This window comes from Mauremys reevesii, linkage group 7 (assembly GCF_016161935.1).
Source record: "Mauremys reevesii isolate NIE-2019 linkage group 7, ASM1616193v1, whole genome shotgun sequence".
In the NCBI taxonomy this organism is placed as follows: Eukaryota; Metazoa; Chordata; order Testudines; family Geoemydidae; genus Mauremys; species Mauremys reevesii.
In genome coordinates this window covers 64,371,550-64,389,918 of record NC_052629.1, presented here as the reverse complement: position 1 = coordinate 64,389,918, position 18,369 = coordinate 64,371,550, and the positions used below count along the sequence as shown (strand labels likewise).

The window sequence follows — 18,369 nt, the reverse complement described above, 5'->3', positions numbered from 1 at the left end:
TGGGCCATAGTTTGCCCACTCGTCATAAGGGTTTCTTTAACAAAACCGACAAAAAATTCCCCCAAGAGTAGAGAATTGCAGGCATAGTTGCTGACAGGTATTTTGAAATAAATTACCAAAATAACTGGAACTGGTGTGATTATATAGTGTTATATAAAATTTGCAGAATTTTGCAGTTTTAAAATATTGTGTGCAGAATTTTTAATTTTTTGGTGCAGAATTCCCCCAGGAATATGACTTGTAGTCTGGTATCTTATCTCCAAGAGAAGCCAGTGCAGGTATTTCAGAGAAAGATGTAAGAACATTTGGACTGGCTACTTATGGAAAAGCATCTTGCAGAGGGAGTTCCTGCCTTAACCCAACTACTGACTAGCCGGGGTATGCACAAAAGGTGAGAACTCACACACTAGGCTATCCCAAACCTTCCACATTTTAGAGTGAAATTTGTCAAATGTCATCTCTACCCAAACAGGATTTTAATACTTAGAGAAAACTCCCTTGAGCTCCTGAGTTATGGGGACTGTTAAGACTTTTTCCCAATGTAAAAAAAATATTCTAGACACAATCTGCCCTTCCCCACAAACAGGCACAAAGGTAGCTTAGATACAGCCTTGTTTACTTGGGCAGGGGGCAGGACTTTGATCAGAAAGCACAGCCTCAGCTCTTGCTTAGTCTACTGAAAGGTGGCAGGAACAGACAAGAATAAACACACAATTTCAATGAGGCCAGCAAGACTGTGCACTTCTAAATAGTCATCTCACAGAACCCAAATGAAGTTTGTCAGCTTGTGGGTTTTAGCAGGGCAAGGAAATTAACTTTCCCTTTGGTGCCAACAGTTGCTCCAGGGTGCAGAACTATCTAGAATAGTGTTAAGGAGCCTTTCTCTAAGTTCCTCATCCAGCCCAGGTGTCTAAACATCCTTCTGCTGGACTAAACGGGACACTTCCTAGAACAGGATTCTCAAACACATGGCCCACAGAGTTATTTCCTGGGGCCTGCCATAGATGCTGACTCCACCAGCAGCCAAGCTCCCCTCACCCCACCGAGCACTCCACGTCCCCACTCCTCCACCTACTTTCCAGCACTTCCTGCCACCAAACAGCTGTTTGGCGGTGCTTAGGACTTTCCAGGAAGGAGGAGGGAGAAGCAGGGACACAGCGCACTCAGGAGAGGAGGCAGAGGCGGGGCCGGGATTTGGGGAAGGGGTTGGAATAGGGGCAGGGAGGGGCGGAGTTGGGGCGGGGACTTTGGGGAAGGGGTTGGAAGAGGCTGGGCAGGGAAGACATTGTTAGCTGGATCAGCAAAACATAACCCACCTCTGGCTCTGCTGCTGCCAGCTCCCACACACGTGCTCTGGGGAGGAGGGCAGGCAGGCTGGCTCTCGGAGCTGCTGTTTAAGGCAGTGTTTACAGTCACTCTCGCTTTGGGGGTGGGGATGTTTGATGTGTGCACTTCAATGAGCCGTTTCCAGTTCTCTGAAGTTTACCCAGTAAAACTGCCCAAGCTTGACAAACAGCCTTGCAGCTCCTTGCTCCCAACCAAGCCATTGAGCCTGCTCTTCCTGCATCCCCAATCCTCTCCTCCAGCTATACCCCAACTCACACCAACCCTCGGCCAGACCCTTTGCCACTTTTCAAATCTCCCCTCCCTAAAGGGAGGGCCACACACACCCACTATTGAAATCCATCCCCATTGATCCCATGCAGTGTGAAAAGCTGGGTGGAGAAGGGAGCCGGGAAAGCAGCAACAGCCCTTTTCCTTTAACACTGGGAGGGAGGGAAAGGGAATCAGAGAGAAGTATTTTTGGGGGGGATGGGGGGAAAGACAGGGATTTTGGATTTTCCAGTTTACAAAAGCCAAGCCTGTTCCCCACACCTCTCACCCTCAACAACACCTGGGTGGGAAAGAAATCCCCAACTCTCCTAGGGGACACGGACACTTCAACACAGGTGCTGACTGCTGAGTAAATTCGCTGAATAGAGGCCTACAGCTCCAAGCATGCTCTACTCCACTTTACACGGAGCTGCCGCCTTAGAGACGGAGCAAGACATGCTGTCAGTAGTTGGGAAGAATGTTTGTTAAAAGTGGCAACGTATTTTGTATGAATAGTTACTTTAAAAAGTTCCTGCCATTACAGATATGTTGAGACTCTTAGTGTAGATCAGGGGTGGGCAAACTTTTTGGCCAGGTGTGGCCCAGCCAATGCCCCCCTATCCGACCACCCTCCATTCTCACCCCCTGACAGCCCCCCCGACTCCTGCCCCATCCACCCCTCCCCCGCTCCCTGACTGCACCTGGAACCCCTGCCCTTGACTGCCCCCCACAACCCCTCCTCTCATTCCTGACTGCGCCCCTGGGACCTCTGCCCCATCCAACCACCCCTTTTCCCTGACTGCACCTGGAACCCCGACTCCTGACTTCCCCCCACTGCCCCATCCAACCCCCCTCTTCTCCTGACTGCCCCTCCGGGATCCCTACCCCCATGCTCTCCACCCTCTGACCGCCCCACTCCCTATCCACACCCCCACCCCAAACTCCCCTGCCTCCTTACCACGCTGCCTGGAGCACAGGTGGCTGGCAGCGCTACAGCCGCGCCGCCCGCAGCACCAGGACAGGCAGCCACACCACCACGCAGCACAGAGCACTGGGTCAGGCTGCAGCTCCGCAGCTGCGCTGCCCCAGGAGCTCACAGCCTCGTCGCTCAGAGTGTTGTGCCAGCAGTGCAGTGAGCTGAGGCTGTGGAGAAGGGGGAACAGCAGAGAAGGGTGTGGGGGCTAGCCTCCCAGGAGCCGGGCAGGAGAGTCCTGCGGGCTGGATGTGGCCAGTGGGCCGCAGTTTGCCCACGTCTGGTGTAGATCATCATCAGTGTTACTGACCACATAAGAAATAGTTACACATGTTTATATTTTATTAAAACCCCTCTTCGCATTAGTTTTAAAAATGTTAATACACTGACTTCTAATTGCATACTATATAACTTCATTTTTGACTGTGCTTTTGTATCATTGTATGAAAAGGTTTCAGTGATGCAGCCCTCAGGCCAATGTACTAGTCCTCATGGGGCCCTCACGGTGATTTGAGTGTGAAATCCCTGTCCTAGAACAATCTGGGAAAAGCTGGTCCTTTCCTGACTGAGGGCTTCTGGGATGACTAGCCCGGTGCAAATCAGAAGAGTGGTAGAAACCAAAGGGCCCCTTCAGGAATGGCAGAGAACCAAAAGCTTCCCACTTCTAGTCTTTAGGGTGGGAAGGGGAGAAGCTAGTCCTCTATTTTTGCAGAATCTATGCTTTTCCTTTGTTTGAAAGAGTGACATTTCTACTGGCTGAGACTGCAAAGACTCAGGTGTAACAAATGAACAGTCTTGTCTTCCTGTATCTGCAGACAAGACAGCATTAGGACTTCTGCAACTGCTGCTCAGAATTTTGCTAAGCAGCCGCAGAATAAAGTTGTCAAGTTTCTGGGTAAGTCTCTCTGTGGCTGCTCAGAACTGTAGGCAGCAGTGAAATTATTCACAGGGGAAGAGAGCCCAAAACCACAGCAGCTTAGGGACTGGATAGAATGTGTCTGTGTTCACAAGAGTCAGCCTAAGAAACCCACAGCTGACAAATGAAGCTATCAAGAAACTGGTGTAACGATTGCCTGTCTCAGCAAGCACCAATAGACAGCCATACTAGAACATGTCTCCCAGGACATTTCACCTTCAGCTTGTGGGATATTAAAGAGCTCTTACTATTAATATGCTCACACTTTTTCACACAGCACCACACCACCATACTCTTCATCATGATTAAAAATGCCCCAGCGAGAATAAACTAAAACACAGCTGCACTTCCTAAGTACAGACCTCAGCAGCCAGGAGTCTGGATGGCTGCTTTAGTCGACCCACCTGCTACAAATCAGAGTCTGGGAGTTTCTCCACAAGACCTACTAAAACTCTGGAGAACATCAAGTACTGCTATTGTACTTCTCACCCTGCAATGCTAAGAAGCTGTTTTATTGCGGTGTCTATGCTCGGAGGCTCCCCGCTCGCAGGGTCCTTGGGCCCGGGGTCCAGCCGCGGGGGTCTCAGCACTAACCGGGGGGGGGGGGGCAGCAGCACGTTACACGGCCCGCTCCGCCTCGGGCTCGCTTTCTGAAGCGGACAGAAACGGTCCTGCCGCTCTCAACACCAGCCCGGGGGCAGGCTGCTGCCGAGCGGCCCTTGCCAGCGCAGCAGCTCTCTCGCTCCTCCGGAGCCGTGTCCCCGGCCGCCCCCAACGCCCCGCAGGCACAGCCAGGGGCTCGCCAGAGGCCCGCCGGGACCGCTCCGGGCCGCAGCGAGGAGCCCCGGCCCCGCCCCGGAGCAGCGGCTGCCCGGCCAGGCATGCGGGGGAGGGGTGGGGGCTCTGCCGCCTCCCCAGCAGCGGCCCGGGCCCGTGGCGAGCCGTGGGGCCAGCGCGCTCCCCAGGCCAGGCGTGTGGGGGTCTCGCTGCCGCCCGCCCCCCCGTACCTACTCAGCGCCGCCCCTCACGAGTCGCCGGACACGTCGCTCCCACGCACGCGCAGCTAACGCCGCTCGCTTCCACCGCCTACCAGCCAACCACCGAACAGCAGGGCTCAGGTACGGAAAGGCAGCGAGGACAAAATACTTGTCGTCACGGATCCGCGTAGTACCAGGAGCCCCCGCCTCCATCCGACGCGGGGGTGGATGGTGTCACAGTGGGGGGCGGGGCTCAGTGCTGGGGGAGGGGCTGGGCTGGGCCTGGCCGTGTCACACTGTGGGACAAGGGTCAGCGCCGGGGGTGGGGGGTGCTGGTCTGGACAGCTGGGGGGCAGCGCTCAGTGCTGGGGTTGGGGGGCGGGGCTCAATGCTGGGGGCAGGGCAGTGCCACAGTGCGGGGTGGGCTCAGTGCGGGACTGGGCAGTGTCACACTGTGGGTAGCTGAGAGGTGGAGCTCAGTGCTGGGGGTGGCGCTGGGCCTTGTCACACTGTGGGTAGCTGAGAGATGGAGCTCAGTGCTGGGCCTTGTCACACTGTGGGACAAGGCTCAGTGCTGGGGGGTGGAGCTTGGCAGTGCCACACGCCCTAGGGGCAATGTTCAGTGCGAGTGGGCGAGCTGGGCAGTGCCGCATTGGGAGAAGGTGCAAGGCTGGGGCCACCACACTATGAGGGCGATGCACTGTGTTGGGTTGGCAGGGCTGGGATGAGCATCAGTGCTGAGGGCAGAGGTGTCACAGTGGAGGGTGATGCTCAGCATTAGGGACTGGGGCTGGTGAGTGTCACACTGGTGAGTAGGGCTCAGTGGTTGGGGGACAAAGCTCAATGCTGGGGTGGCATGGGGCAGCCTCACCCAAGGATGAGTCAGTGCTGGGGTCAGGGCAGGGCACGTGGTGGGGGGTCAGGGCTGGGAGCAGGGCAGCTGGGTAGTGTCACACCACAGGCAGCGCTCATTGCTGGGGGCAGGGCTGGGTAGCTGGGGGGAGACTCAATGCTGGGGGTGTTACACAGCAATATCACACTGCTGGACAATGCACTGTATAGGTGGGTCTGGGCAATCTCCCTGAGATGAGGATCAATGCTGGGGGCAGAGATGTCACAGTGGGGGTGATGCTCAGGCTGGGGGCTAGCGAGTGTCACGCTGTAGGGGCAATACTGAGTGGTTCAGTGCTGGGGGCAGGGCTAGGTAATGTCACTGTGTCATTCTTCTGTAACATTGTTTAAAAGTAGAATGACACCTGAAAAGCCAGTGCTCTCCCACATTTTTGGCCCCCAGTGTTTATTTGTGGAAGAGAAGGGCTGCTCCTTTTACAACAGCAAATTACCCCAGCTACAGCCACCAGCTAAAGGGGGTTGAGGTGGGTAATTCTCTGGCCCCATCCCCTCTGCCAGAGAGCTGGCTACAAAGAAAATCATCTACAGCAGGGGAATCTCTCGGTGACTGTGTGAGGGTAGCAGTGAAGTATTTTGTGCAACCCAGGCAGCATAAACTGGGCCAAGAAAAAGCTGAAAATGACTACAAATGGAATGTCTACCTTTCCTTGCACACAGGATAAAAATGTAAAACACACTTAGTTTCTAAGTGCCAATATGGTGATCTCTCACCTATAGCACAAGCAAGTATTTAAAACCAGGCAGTGATGACTCTCTCCCCTAAAATATACTGGATTCTGGCTTGAAGAAGTGACCATTTAGAATTTAGACCTCAAGTTACAAATAGGAGGGAAAGCATAAGCAAAAATAAAGGAGAGGAAGGAAGGTGTGGTGTGGGTGAGGGTACATGTGGAAGGAAGGGGACAGGCCAATGAAGCCTAACGAACAACAGAAGGTATCTTAATTATGACCATTTTCACTATCTGCCCTCTCTGATGGAAAAATAGAGCCTGCAGAACTCCGCCATGTTCTCATGAACATTGCAAATATAGGACTCATGACTCTACTGTAGTTACAGACCTGCACTAAGTACTACAATAACTGGGGATATGACAATTACTTCTAGGATAGTTTGCTGAAAGACCGTGAAAAACAATTCAAGGCTGTTGGTGGCATTCACAGAGCAGCTGCATACACCAGAGTGCCTCTCCTGGGCCTAAGAAAGAAGTGACTGGTAGGATCACATTCTAGTGCAGGTTTGGGACGATAAGCAGTGGCTACAGAACTTTTGGATATGAAAGGCTACATTCCTTGGATGCATGTTAAGCTCACCCCAGCCCTCCAGTAAATGGACACCAAAATGAGAACTCTATTAACAGTAGAGAAATAAATGGCAATCACACTCTAGAAGCTTGCAACCCCAGATTGCTGCTGAGCAGTGGAAATCATTTTAGAGCTGGAAAAATCCAGGGGGGGGGGAGGGGCTACGATCATGCAAGTGTGTAGGGCCAGTTATCTGCTACACAGGACTGTGACTTGGCAAGATGCAGGGTATAGTGAATAGATTTCCAGTAATGGACTACCCAAACTGAAATGGGGCCATACAGAGCATGCATATTCCTCTTTTGGCAACAGACCACTTTGCCACAAAGCACATCACCAGATTATGCTTATTCAAGCATTGGTGGCTCACAAGTGACAGTTCACAGATACCAATGTGGGCTGGTCAGCAAAAGTGCATGACGTACTCTTCTTTAAAAACACAGAGCTGTTCAGAAAGCTGCAAGCAGAGTGAACATGATTTGGATTTGCTGCATTATGGCTTAGGACATTTTCCTCTCTTTGGCCTGATAGGACTCCTGGGATTTATTTTTTTTCCATTCTAGAAAAACAAGGTGGGGAGGGGGAGGGTAATATCTTTTATTAGACTAACTTCTGTTGCTGAAAGAGAAACTTTTGAGCTTACCTAATGTTCTTCACATCTGACCTGAAAAAGAGCTCAGTGTAAGCTTAAAAGCTTGTTTCTTTTTCACCAACTGAAGTTGGTCCAAAAAAAAAAAAAAAAGATACTACCTCACCCACCTTGTTTCGCTAGTATCCTGGGACCAACACAGCTACAACAAAAACTGCAAAATGACAAATTTGTTAACTTTCACTTTCCATGCTGTTGGTCATATCAGTCCTCCAAGTCCTTTTTTCATGGTCCAGTACAGCATCTCTCAGAACACGTCCTTCCTAGTTTTCTTCTCTCTCTCCATCAGGGTCAGGAGTTCTGCAGGTATGAAGGGAGCATCGCTTGAGGCCACCATGCCAGAAGCCAGAGTGGTCTGCTGGGTGCTGGTGCAGTCTGCAGCAAGTATGACATGCAGAAGCGGCAGGTCTGCGGCACAAAACCAAATCTGTTGCACTCCTTAGCTTTGTGGCATCCCTGGCAAAGTGCACGCAGCACTGTTGCTGATCCTTGTACCCCTTTGCCTGCATCCCCGGAACAAATCTATTTGCATGTTGCTATAGCTCTTCGGCAGCTGTGCTTGCACAGCCTCTTCTCTCAGGCCCAGGAAATCCAATATTTCTGTCTACTCCAGGCAGGAGCACGTCTAGTGCTTGGAGCTAGCCTAGATGGTGAGGCAGTTGCACACAATGGAGAACTGATAGGTGTGCTTGCCAAGGTGGGCATTCAGGGAAAGGCATTTCAAAATCATGACACATGCAGGAAGTTTTAAAAGGGGAAGGAGGAGTGGTTTCAAGTCTCTGTGACTACTGGGCAATGGAGTTTACAATTGTGACTAGAGTGGCCACTGTGACAGGGAATGGGGCATTATGGGACATCTGCAGGAGGACTATTAGGGTCAACACAGGTCATGCAGTGTCTGCATCCACAGAGTGTCAACCTCAGTAGGTTGACCATAGCTCTACGCTGTTTGGGGAGATGGTTTTACTGCACTGCTGTAACAGGGCGCTTATGTCAGCTGCAGACAAATTGAATGTGAACATGTGCACACACAGGTCAGTGCAAGATGATTTGTGTTAACCTAACTATACTATAGTGTAGACAGGGAGAAGTGTTATGATGGTGGCAGAAAAACTCCTTCTGTTGGCATATGCTGTGCCTACACTAGAAGGCTCTGCCAATATAGTTGTATCAGCAGGGCCTGTGTAGTGCAGACTAGCCTCTATTAACTTACACAAACAGATTTACAAACAGCATGGTACAAAATATTTTACTGTTAATTGTCAAATGTATTACAAAAATGTTATGTCAGAAATATTGTTAAGAAAATGTAGATATCAAAATCAAGACTACAAAGGGAGGTTACTTACCTGGTCCGTAACTAGAATTCTTTGAGATGTATTGTCTATATGTTCTCCACGTGCTGGATATTGGAACACAAGTGGTGTCCATTGGTCATACCCACTCCCTGCATAGCCTCAATCCCGTCTCCTCCCACCCCCAAGGCTATAAAAGGGGGAGGTGTGACCAACTGACCCTCAGATCTTTCACCACTACCCAGTTCAAGGTATTAGGTCTGGTAGTAGTGGGGAAAGGAGGGTGGGTTGTGGAACACATGTAGAAAACATCTTGAAAACTACAGTTACTGAAAAGGTAAGTAACTTCCCTTTCTTCTTTGTGTGCTTGTCTAGATATGATCCACATCCGGTGGGTCACAAGGAGTATACCACACAGATTTGCAGTAGTACCCTCTGTCTAATTAAACAGGGATTTTAATAGAGCCCCACCCAAGTGAGCATCTGCATGTGACATCTCCACAATAAATGTTTTATGAACATACATTACTCCAGGTAGTATCCCTACAATTATCAAATACCTCTAAATGAGGCTGCCTGGGCCCTGGTTGAATATGCCCTAATGTTCCCAGATAGCTGTAAGTTGGCCATCTCATAACATAACTTTATATAACCTGACATCCATTTAGAAATTCTCTGGGTTGAAATTGCCTGAACCTTAGATCTTTCAGCAACAGACGCAAACAGCCAAGGGGATGACCTAAATTCACAGATTCCAAAGTCAGAAGGGACCATTGTGGTCATCTAATTGGACTGCCTGTCTAACACAGGCCAGAGAACTTCCTCCAGAAAAATTCCTGGAGCAGATCTTTTAGAAAAAACATCCAATCTTGATTTAAAAATTGTCAATGATGGAGAATTCACCATGCCACCAATAAGTTGTTCCAATGGTTAATTTCTTTCACTGTTAAAAATTTACGCCTTATTTCCAGCCTAAGTTTAACTAGCTTCAGCTTACAGCCATTGGGTCATGTTACACTTCTCACTGCTAGACTGGAGAGCACATTATTAAATGTTCCCCATGTAGGTATTAACTTACTGTAATCAAGTCACCTCTTAACCTTTTATTTGTTAAGCAAAGTAGATTGAGCTCCTTGAATATCACTATCAGGCACATTTTCTAATCCTTTATTAATTCTCATGGCTCTTCTCTGAACTCTCTCCAATTTATTAATATCCTTCTTGAACTGTGAACACCAGAAGTGGAGAGTTTTCCTGCAGCTGTCGCACCAGTGCCAAATACACAGGTAAAATAACCTCTCTATTCCTACTGGAGAAGATTTTTTAGTGAAATAAAAGGACAAGGCACATATGACATCTAATATGTGTAGTTCAGCTTCACCTTTGGTTGAGTGTGGTTTCAGAAGGAACACTGGTAAATGTACAGATTTATTTAAATGAAAAATCAGATAGCATTTTAAGAAAAAAATTAGGGTGCAGTCTGAGAATAACCTTGTCTTTGTAGAAAATCATATATGGCAGTCCTGTCAAAGATGCTTACAACTCACTCACCTTACATGCTGACGTAATAGCCATAAGGAAAGCTATATTTGTCCATGAAGACAACAGGGAACAAGAACCCAAAGATTTGAAAGGATGATCCATGAGTCCAGTAAGGAGTAGTGTTTGTGGACTGCCAGTGTAAAAATCTCCCTTGTAAAGACCAGGTCCAATAAAAGGGGAGATCCTGGGTCCAGAACAACAACGATATCCCCTGGAGTGAAGCTGTAATCAGGGGATTGAAGAGTCTTCTCCCTGGGGAGCTGGTGTTACCTTAAGCGCTCACATTGGTACCAGTGGTACATGGGGTTCTTGAGTGTCCTTTGCCAGTACCGACGGTTATCCGAGCCTTGGCTCGTGCCTCTGCCAACATGCAGGTACTTATGCTATTTGGAGCCAGTGGGATGGTATCATAACTCGTATGTGCTCTTAAGCCTCTTGGAACCAAGCACAAAGAGTCACTCGTTCGTGAAGGTGCAGGGGAAACAGCCCTCATCTTAGGAGGTTGTTCTGGAGTGGGATTTCTCTTTAGGCTTTTGAGAGGCTTTCTACCCTCATGGTGAGCTTGGGAAAAGGATTCCTTAAGCTCTATCTTTGCTCGCCCCTGTCTTAGAGATAATGGAGCTGGGCCAGGCAGACCCCTCATGTACATTGGCAGATTAGGCTGGGCCCTCACAGCATATTCCATGAGATGTTTCTTAAGTCTGAATTTCTGAGCTTACTGGGCTCAACTGGGAAAGGAATGGCAGATATTCCACTTAGCAGAGATATGAGCTTCTCTAAAGAAGTACAGACACCTTTGATGGTCATCACTGACCAGCAAGGATCGGGGGCAGGAGAAGCCATTCTTGAAGCCTGGAATCCTGGGCATAATCTGAATCCTTCACCAGGACAGCAGCAGCCCCAGACAGGGGAGTCCTCAAAATCTACCTAGCTAAACTAACTCTATAAACTGCTATTAACAAAATGTTATTTTTTACAATACTTACAGAAATGAAGTCGAATGATCAATTTCATGGACACTGGAGGGTTTTGTCTCAGACCACACAGTGGTAGAAAGGAAATGGAGAGGTGGACGGTCCACACCACCCCTTATACCTCTCGTCTGGGGCACAAGGAGTAGAAAAGTGCAGACGTGGACCAATGGACACTTCTTGCAATAATCTTCCAGTCTCAAGTGCATGGAGCCACTGTGTACCCATAGAGACACCAGCACTCAAAGAACTTGATGCTGTATCAGCAGCACCAATTGTAACTTGTACAGAGGGCTTAGCCATTAACTGACTTGAGATGAGAGATTTAAAGTCCTTTCTAAAGTATGGTGGACATTTATCCAGAAACTCCTCAGTCTTATCCCATGAAAATAGTCAGTGAGAAAGAAGAGCCCGATAATTTGCTAATGAAGCTGTACGCTCGAGGGCAAATGACTTTTCATGCCCAGGAGATCCAGCTTCTTTGGTTCTTTATTCTTAGGGATACTTTTTAAGGGTTTTGATCGGTCTAGAGACCCTAGATCAAGATGACAGTAGAAATAGTCAAACCCAACCAAAGGGACCTGTTACCTTTTTTGGACCTTTCAGAAGTTGCTGGGGTCTGCCACAGTAACTGCACTGGTTCTAAAACGCCCTTGTTTATGAGCAAAAGGAGTCTCAGGCAGGAATGTATTTGAAATGTCCAACAATTTATGTCCCTTATCTTGGACAGTCTGAGTCAGGACTTCAGGTACCTTTGCCATTCGCTGAATAATTCCTGGTACAATTTGTAATCATCAGGAGGTGAAGTCTGAGATGGTAAAGCTGAATCATTCAATGTACGTACTGGAATAACATCAACAGTCTGATGCTGAGCAATGTCCTCAATGAGAAGCAAAGGTGGGGAGGAAGCAGGGGCCCTGACCTGCTGAAGTATTTGCTGATGCTGGAGCACAAATGGTTCCTGAGATGAACAAGATCTGTTTCTGCAAGAAGATGCCAAAAAGTATCTGGTGGAGTGTGGATAGTTACAAGGGGGCATATAAGGCCAAGAGCTTTGACCATATGGATCTAAAGAACATGGCCAGAAGGCTGGGTACCAGGTATGCAATTGGGCTTAACCTGCTTTTGTTTGCCTTTAATCCTCATCTGCCTCCCCAATATATATGGATCATAGCATGGCAACCTTGGTATGAAGGTGAAGCATCCTCCCTCTCAGAAAAGGCCAACAGACAGTGCTGCTTCATCTCCCTGTGGAGTGTCTGATCCTACAGGAGTCCCAGGTTTCACGCCCAAAGATCCTGAAGTGGCTCCCTTGGTGCTGTGCATGTCAGCCACTCCTTTCTGCTGTGCCAAGAGCAGAACTGGTACCGAGGTCTGAGATACAGTTGGTTCCAAGGGCAACGGCTTCTGAAACACCAACACTGAAACTTTCAGAGCCATGGACTCCAGTGTCTGCAATCTCAGCACCCAAAAGTACTGCACTGAGTAAGCCAGCCCCAAGTACTCCGGTCTTGGAGCTAACTGCGCCAGAGACAAAAGAGGAGGCGCCAAGGAGAGCACTGTCGTTGCTGAGGAAAGCCCTTTTCTCACTGCCTGAGAATCAGACACCAGCACTTTCAAGATCTTCGGGGCACACTCTTCATGAAACCTGGAGAGATTGGAGTTCATTTTTGGAGCAGATCTCTTTGAAGAACAAGAATTGAGGGACCTTCTCCCTCTTCCTTTTTCAGCAGTTTTAATAGGGGACTGACCCCTAAAGTCCTTCTGGGAACTGTGTTCACTACTGTCTAGGTAACTAAGCCCCCCTGAAGCCACAGCAGAGACACTTTTAGCTGATAATTGTCCTGTGCTCCCTTCAAGGTCTGCGCCAAGCTTCACTGATTTCTCTAACAGATAAAGTTTTAAGCCTATTTTCTCTGGATCTAGCAGCTCTTTGGATAAGGACTTACAATCCTTAATTTTTTCCATAACATCTCCCTCATGCAGGGAGTAAAGACAATTAGAGTGAGTGTCATTAAGAGGCTTAACAGTCCCACATGACACAAATATTTAAAACCTGGGAAATTCTGAGAAGACATGAGGAAGGTTCCCTACCGGGGAAAAAGCAAAACCAAAACACACTATTAAACTAAAAACCTACCAAATAAACTAAACTACAATATATCCTACCTACCACTAACTAAACTATTTACAGATAAAGTAATGTGTGAGTGGACAAGATGTAACACTGCCAGTTGGCTCTAACAGCCAGAAGTGGTGAAAGGAACTGAGGGTCCTTTGGTCATGCCATCCCTTTGTATAACTCTAAGTGGGGTAGAGGCTTGAGGCTACACTGGGAACGGATGAAACCAATGAACAGTGCTGGCAAAAATGTTCTGATCTCACGCATGAAGAGGTATATAGACACAGAAGAAATTTAGACAAGTGCTCAAATTAAAATATATTTTAATCTAATTGATCAGAAATCAGTTTGCTGTTTTGAGATGAAATATGTCTTTTTGTACTTTGTTTACTAGTGGGCTCAATTCTCCGTTGCTTTCTTTCCTTGGTCACTCGTACACCCACTTTGCACAGATGTAAATGACTGCACAAGGAGGCAAGGGAACAGAGGCCCACTTAGTATATGTATTGCTGGTTATTTTGTGGGTGATATGAAATTTATAATTTCCTTCACTTTTTATTTCTTGCTATTCAGTACTTGGATTTGGTAGGTGATGCAAACTTGTTGCTTCATAGCTACCTGGTTTTGAAATGTTTTGGTTTTAGAGTAATTCAGCCTTATGTGGAGAGTAATGGAGAGAGACAAGCATGGATCAAGATTTTCAAAAACAGCTAATGCTTTCGAGTGCCCAACTTAAGACATCATAAAAGGGTGTGATTTTCAGAAAGTGCTGAGCACCTGCCCTCTGGTTAAAGAGGTTGGGTTGCACATCCAAAATCACTAGCCATTTTTGAAAATCTTGCCCATAAACTGAAGTCCAGGTAGCCTGTTACCTTTCCCCTCCTGCATCCTGCCCAAACAGAACATTGGCAAGTCAGACCATTTGAGGGTAGCATCTTTAAAATGGCACAAATCTGGAACAGAATAAGAATCACAAATTGGTTCTACATAATATAATATTTATCACAAATTAACAAATAGAATTCTTAAATATTTTAAGTAGCCAGTGGATATAAAATTCTGTCTGTTTGGAATTGGGGAGCATTTCCTGATCAGTAAGAAACATCTGTCAAAACTGCTTCTCAGTGGACAAGAATGCACAGCACAGCTGGAAAGCCATGGCTGTAGTGTTTTTCTTTCATCCATCAGAAATTGCATTCCCCAGACCAAGGCTCAGATGGTTGGGATTGTGGGGGGTTGGGGTGCAAGATAACATAAGTAATATGTCATTTTGCAACAGAATACAAAATGTTACACGGATTCTGAATGTGAGATGCCTGCCCCAGGAGAAGAGGGTACAGTAGCCCAGCACCCCAGCAGGACACTGCAGATACTGCTGTAGCCTGTACTGTGCATCTTGTCCACTTAAAGCAAAGATCTGTCTGCACCTAGAAGATACTCCCTGCCTTCTCCCTACTCAGAAGAAATGAGGAGAACACCGCCCTGGTACCTGCCCCCTTTGCTTCCCCTAGAGCTCTCAGCTGCTCTAGCACCAAACAAATTAACGCCAAATGCTGAGGCACAGTACCTCCTTCCAGGAGAGGTTCTCCATAGACAGAACATCTCAAATAGTGCCCTGATCTCAGCTCATCAGTCAGAGCAACGTGCCTCCCAGGCACTGACTGCATGGACAGGTCATAGTGCTAGAAAGATTGGCCATCACAAACATTTTCAAACCAAACCCAGGTGCCTAAAAAGCTTCTAAATATAAAGGGTGTAATTTTCAAATGTGCTGAGCATCTGCAGTGCTCAGGGATGTAGTGGGAGCCAGGATCACTCAGCATCTCTGAAAATCAGGCTACTTCTTTAGGTAGCTCAATATGTATTTAAAAGCCCTGACATGAGGCAGCAGGTTGGAAAACATTTGCCTCTAGCAGCAAAACATACAAGGCAGGGTCTCTGTTGCTGCCCATGTACTTTATAATCAAGTCCGCTAACATCTACAAAACACAAAATGCCTCTTGCAGAACTGTCATTCAGATGCAGTGGGAGAGAAGATTATTCAGTCCTGAATCAGCAGAGTGTGGAATCAACACCATAACATTGATACTGGGCTGTTTCATCTCATCGCAGACTGTCAGCCAACCTTGAGCACATGGACATGCTGGGGATGACAACAATGCCCGCTTGTCTTCCTTAATTATTTCAGCCAACTCCAATCAAGACTCTAAAAAAGAAGCAAAAGAGCAACTAGAGTTCAGTCGGTTTATCAATTTTCAAATCAACGACCATCTGCCTGGGAGCCTGCATTGTCCAAAACCACTCACCGATGGCAGTCTTGGAATTATAAGATTGAAGTGGGCAGTGTTTTAACTACCCAAGACCTGCTGGTAACAAACAACTAATCAAGGTATTTCAAAGGCTTCTGACAGTTCACAAACAGCAACTACTTTCTGAATCAAGAGCCTGAAAAGAAGTTACCGTGAATCTATTCTCAGCATTGGGGAGGAACTGATGAGAAAACCAGAAATGAGGAATTTTTGGTGCCAGGGATTGTGAGCTACTGAAACTCAGTATACTGGCAGACAGTTAACCTTTGCCCTCTAAGCTACTGGTTTCATCTGACACAGATCTGCAGGGACCAGAAGTCCTTACTGTCTGAAGGCTATTGGGTAACCACATGACATGAGTAAATGGTGTCAGCTCAGTCCCTACTGTCACAAACCTACCACATTAGCTGGCACTAATTGGACCTTGATGGAGGTCTCAGCAGCAATACCTGATAAAGTGTCTCAGCTATTCATAAGCAGCTGGTTTGTAAATTAGCAGAAAAAGTGAGAAGTAGTAAGCAACACAGGGTCATCAAAACCAAACATTAAACCCTAAAGGCTAGATTCTGTGCTGTGCCCATGAAAGGTGCATCCCAAGAGAGGAGGCTAAGGAGGCTTTAAATAACATTTCACCCTTCACATTCTGGGCAACTGGGCTCTGCCCTGGGAGCTGCTCTAACTTACAGTAACCTCCCTAGGGCTGCCCATAGCTGTTCAAGAATCCAGTGCTCACTTTGGCTACTCTACCTCCCTATCCCATCCTACTCCAGGGTTTGCGGTGTCCGCAAAGGGCAGATTGTGCCGCTCATATGCTGCTCCTGGGTTGGGAAAATTCTTTACTGGTTTCTTACACAACTGCCACAAAGGTTACAGGAGTCAGAGCAGTGATCCTCTTAACATGTTTTCAAGTGGCTGGTGAGGAGTGGAAGCATGTTGTATATGTAGGTTTTAGCGTGGCTTCATAGGAAATCATCCTCAGGGAAAGGTGTATTGAAGGGAACAGCTAACATTCCAGCTAGGAGAGTAGCTTAACATCACAGTGGGAGGAGATAAGTGAAATCTTAATCCCAAGGTCACAGCAGGGACATTTAGATAAATGTAACTGCATAAGCAGCTTGCAACAGAACAAGCTGCCAGGAGAGAGCGTGGCATCTGACACAGGAGATCATCATCATTAGTCTGGACACCATACTGAGTGCTCATGGGAACAGCTTCATTTCATCCATTAGAGATGGGTTCAAACAGGTAAGGGCCTTGCCTGCTCAAGGGGAAGGACAGGAGGAGAAGAACTAGCTGGCCCATAGTTTCTGCCTAGCCCAATGACTTATGAATTCCAGTTTCTCATTATTTAGAGAACGGTGAAATATCCTTCTGCTCAGACACAAGGTCCCAGATAGACATCATACTTGTCCAGTCACACCACTTGTTCCTCCTACTCCCCACTCCCTCTGAACCTTAAGCCCATTCCTACTGCCCCTCCTGCTCTTGTCAAGTCAAAGGGGGGACAGGGCTCAGGAACAGGAGAAAGTTCTTTCTATTCTATAACAAGATCCTGAGAGAGAATGCTCCCACCACTATCCCGTTTGCCACTATCCCCTGAATGCTCCCACCACTATCCCCTGTTTGCCACATCTACCTTGCACATTTCCGGAGCCAGGAATAGGATTCCTTAGCTGATTGTTTTGTCAGTCCTCCTGCTATCCTTTTTGAGCAACACCCCAGGACACTGCACGCATATCTGACAGCAATAGCCTGACTTGTCACAAAGGACCAGAGATATATTTTAAGAAGTGCTCAGTAAGCAAAAGCTTCCAACTGAAGCCAATGAATCTTTGAAAAATCAAGCCTTTGAATCATAGAAAGAGACTTACCATCATGCTGCTGTTCTGCTCCTGTTTCGCCTCTTGAATGATAGTGCTAAAGCGGTCCAGATAGTTCAGATTCTCTTCTATCACACGGGCAAAAACTTCCCTATAAAAAAGGCATAAGGGGGCAGGTTTAAACTACGACTGACCCACTCCTCCGGAAGGAGCAGAACAGAGAGAGGAGGAAATAAAATTACAGCAGTTTATCTGCAATTCTAAAAGTTACTCGGCAACTGTATTTGGCATGCCACTCTGCTGATGCCAAGGGAGTGACAGAGAGGGCTTCCAGCCACCATCCACAGGGCAAATATTAAGTTAGGAATGGTTCACTGAACAATAATGTCCTGCATTCACTCAGGACAGGGCAGAGTTCCAGAGAGGTGCCATAATACTGGAGACCTCAAAAGATGAACAGAAATGCCATGAATTACCTGGGATCTAATCTGAAGCAGCCAATTTCTAAAATTCTGAGTAACCAAGTATGACCTTAAGAGCCCCACAATGGCAAATGACTCACTGTTCAGTAAATACAATGGTTACCAGGCCTGCCAAACTCTCTGCATCTTAGCAGTGCTGTCATAATATTTATCCAAAAAGCATCTTGTAAAAATTGATGACCCTCAGGTCATTAATGCTGGATGATGTAGAAATGGTTACTTACTGTAACTGTGGTTCTTCAAGATGTGATGCAGACGTGTATTCCAGGTAGGCATGTGTGCACCCTGCAGGCCAAAGACCTTTGTCTATCAGTACTCTTAGAGGGGTGGCACTTATGTCTCGTATCTGTAGCCCTGCTCCTGAGTATACGAGGAAGCACCACCGCAACCCCTCAGTTCCTTGGCACTGAAGACTCTGATGCAGAGGGAACAGAGGGTGAGATGTGGAATACATGTCTGCATCACATATCGAAGAACAACAGTTACTATAAGTAACTATTTCTTCT

General features: G+C 47.5%; 2 protein-coding genes and 1 long non-coding RNA gene across 3 annotated transcripts in view; 1 reads left to right on the top strand and 2 right to left on the bottom strand.

Moving 5' to 3' along the window:
• LOC120368654 (erlin-1-like) overlaps positions 1–4,662 on the bottom strand; it is a 57,723-nt gene extending 53,061 nt beyond the window's left edge. The window contains 1 exon segment of the mRNA XM_039480938.1: positions 4,490–4,662. The gene's annotated coding sequence lies outside the window, so the exon portion shown is untranslated.
• Positions 4,341–13,553, top strand: LOC120368656. Its single transcript, XR_005582716.1, has 4 exons — positions 4,341–4,600; positions 7,612–7,728; positions 9,857–10,268; positions 11,148–13,553. It is a non-coding gene; the product is annotated as an uncharacterized LOC120368656 (long non-coding RNA).
• Positions 13,554–13,558: 5 nt separating this feature from the next.
• CHUK (component of inhibitor of nuclear factor kappa B kinase complex) overlaps positions 13,559–18,369 on the bottom strand; it is a 77,818-nt gene continuing 73,007 nt past the window's right edge. The window contains exons 20-21 of the mRNA XM_039480937.1: positions 17,433–17,532; positions 13,559–15,458 (exon numbers count right to left, since the gene is read on the bottom strand). Of these exons, the coding sequence (XP_039336871.1) occupies positions 15,432–15,458; positions 17,433–17,532 (127 nt within the window). The 3' untranslated portion in view covers positions 13,559–15,431. The remainder of the gene's footprint in view (positions 15,459–17,432; positions 17,533–18,369) is intronic.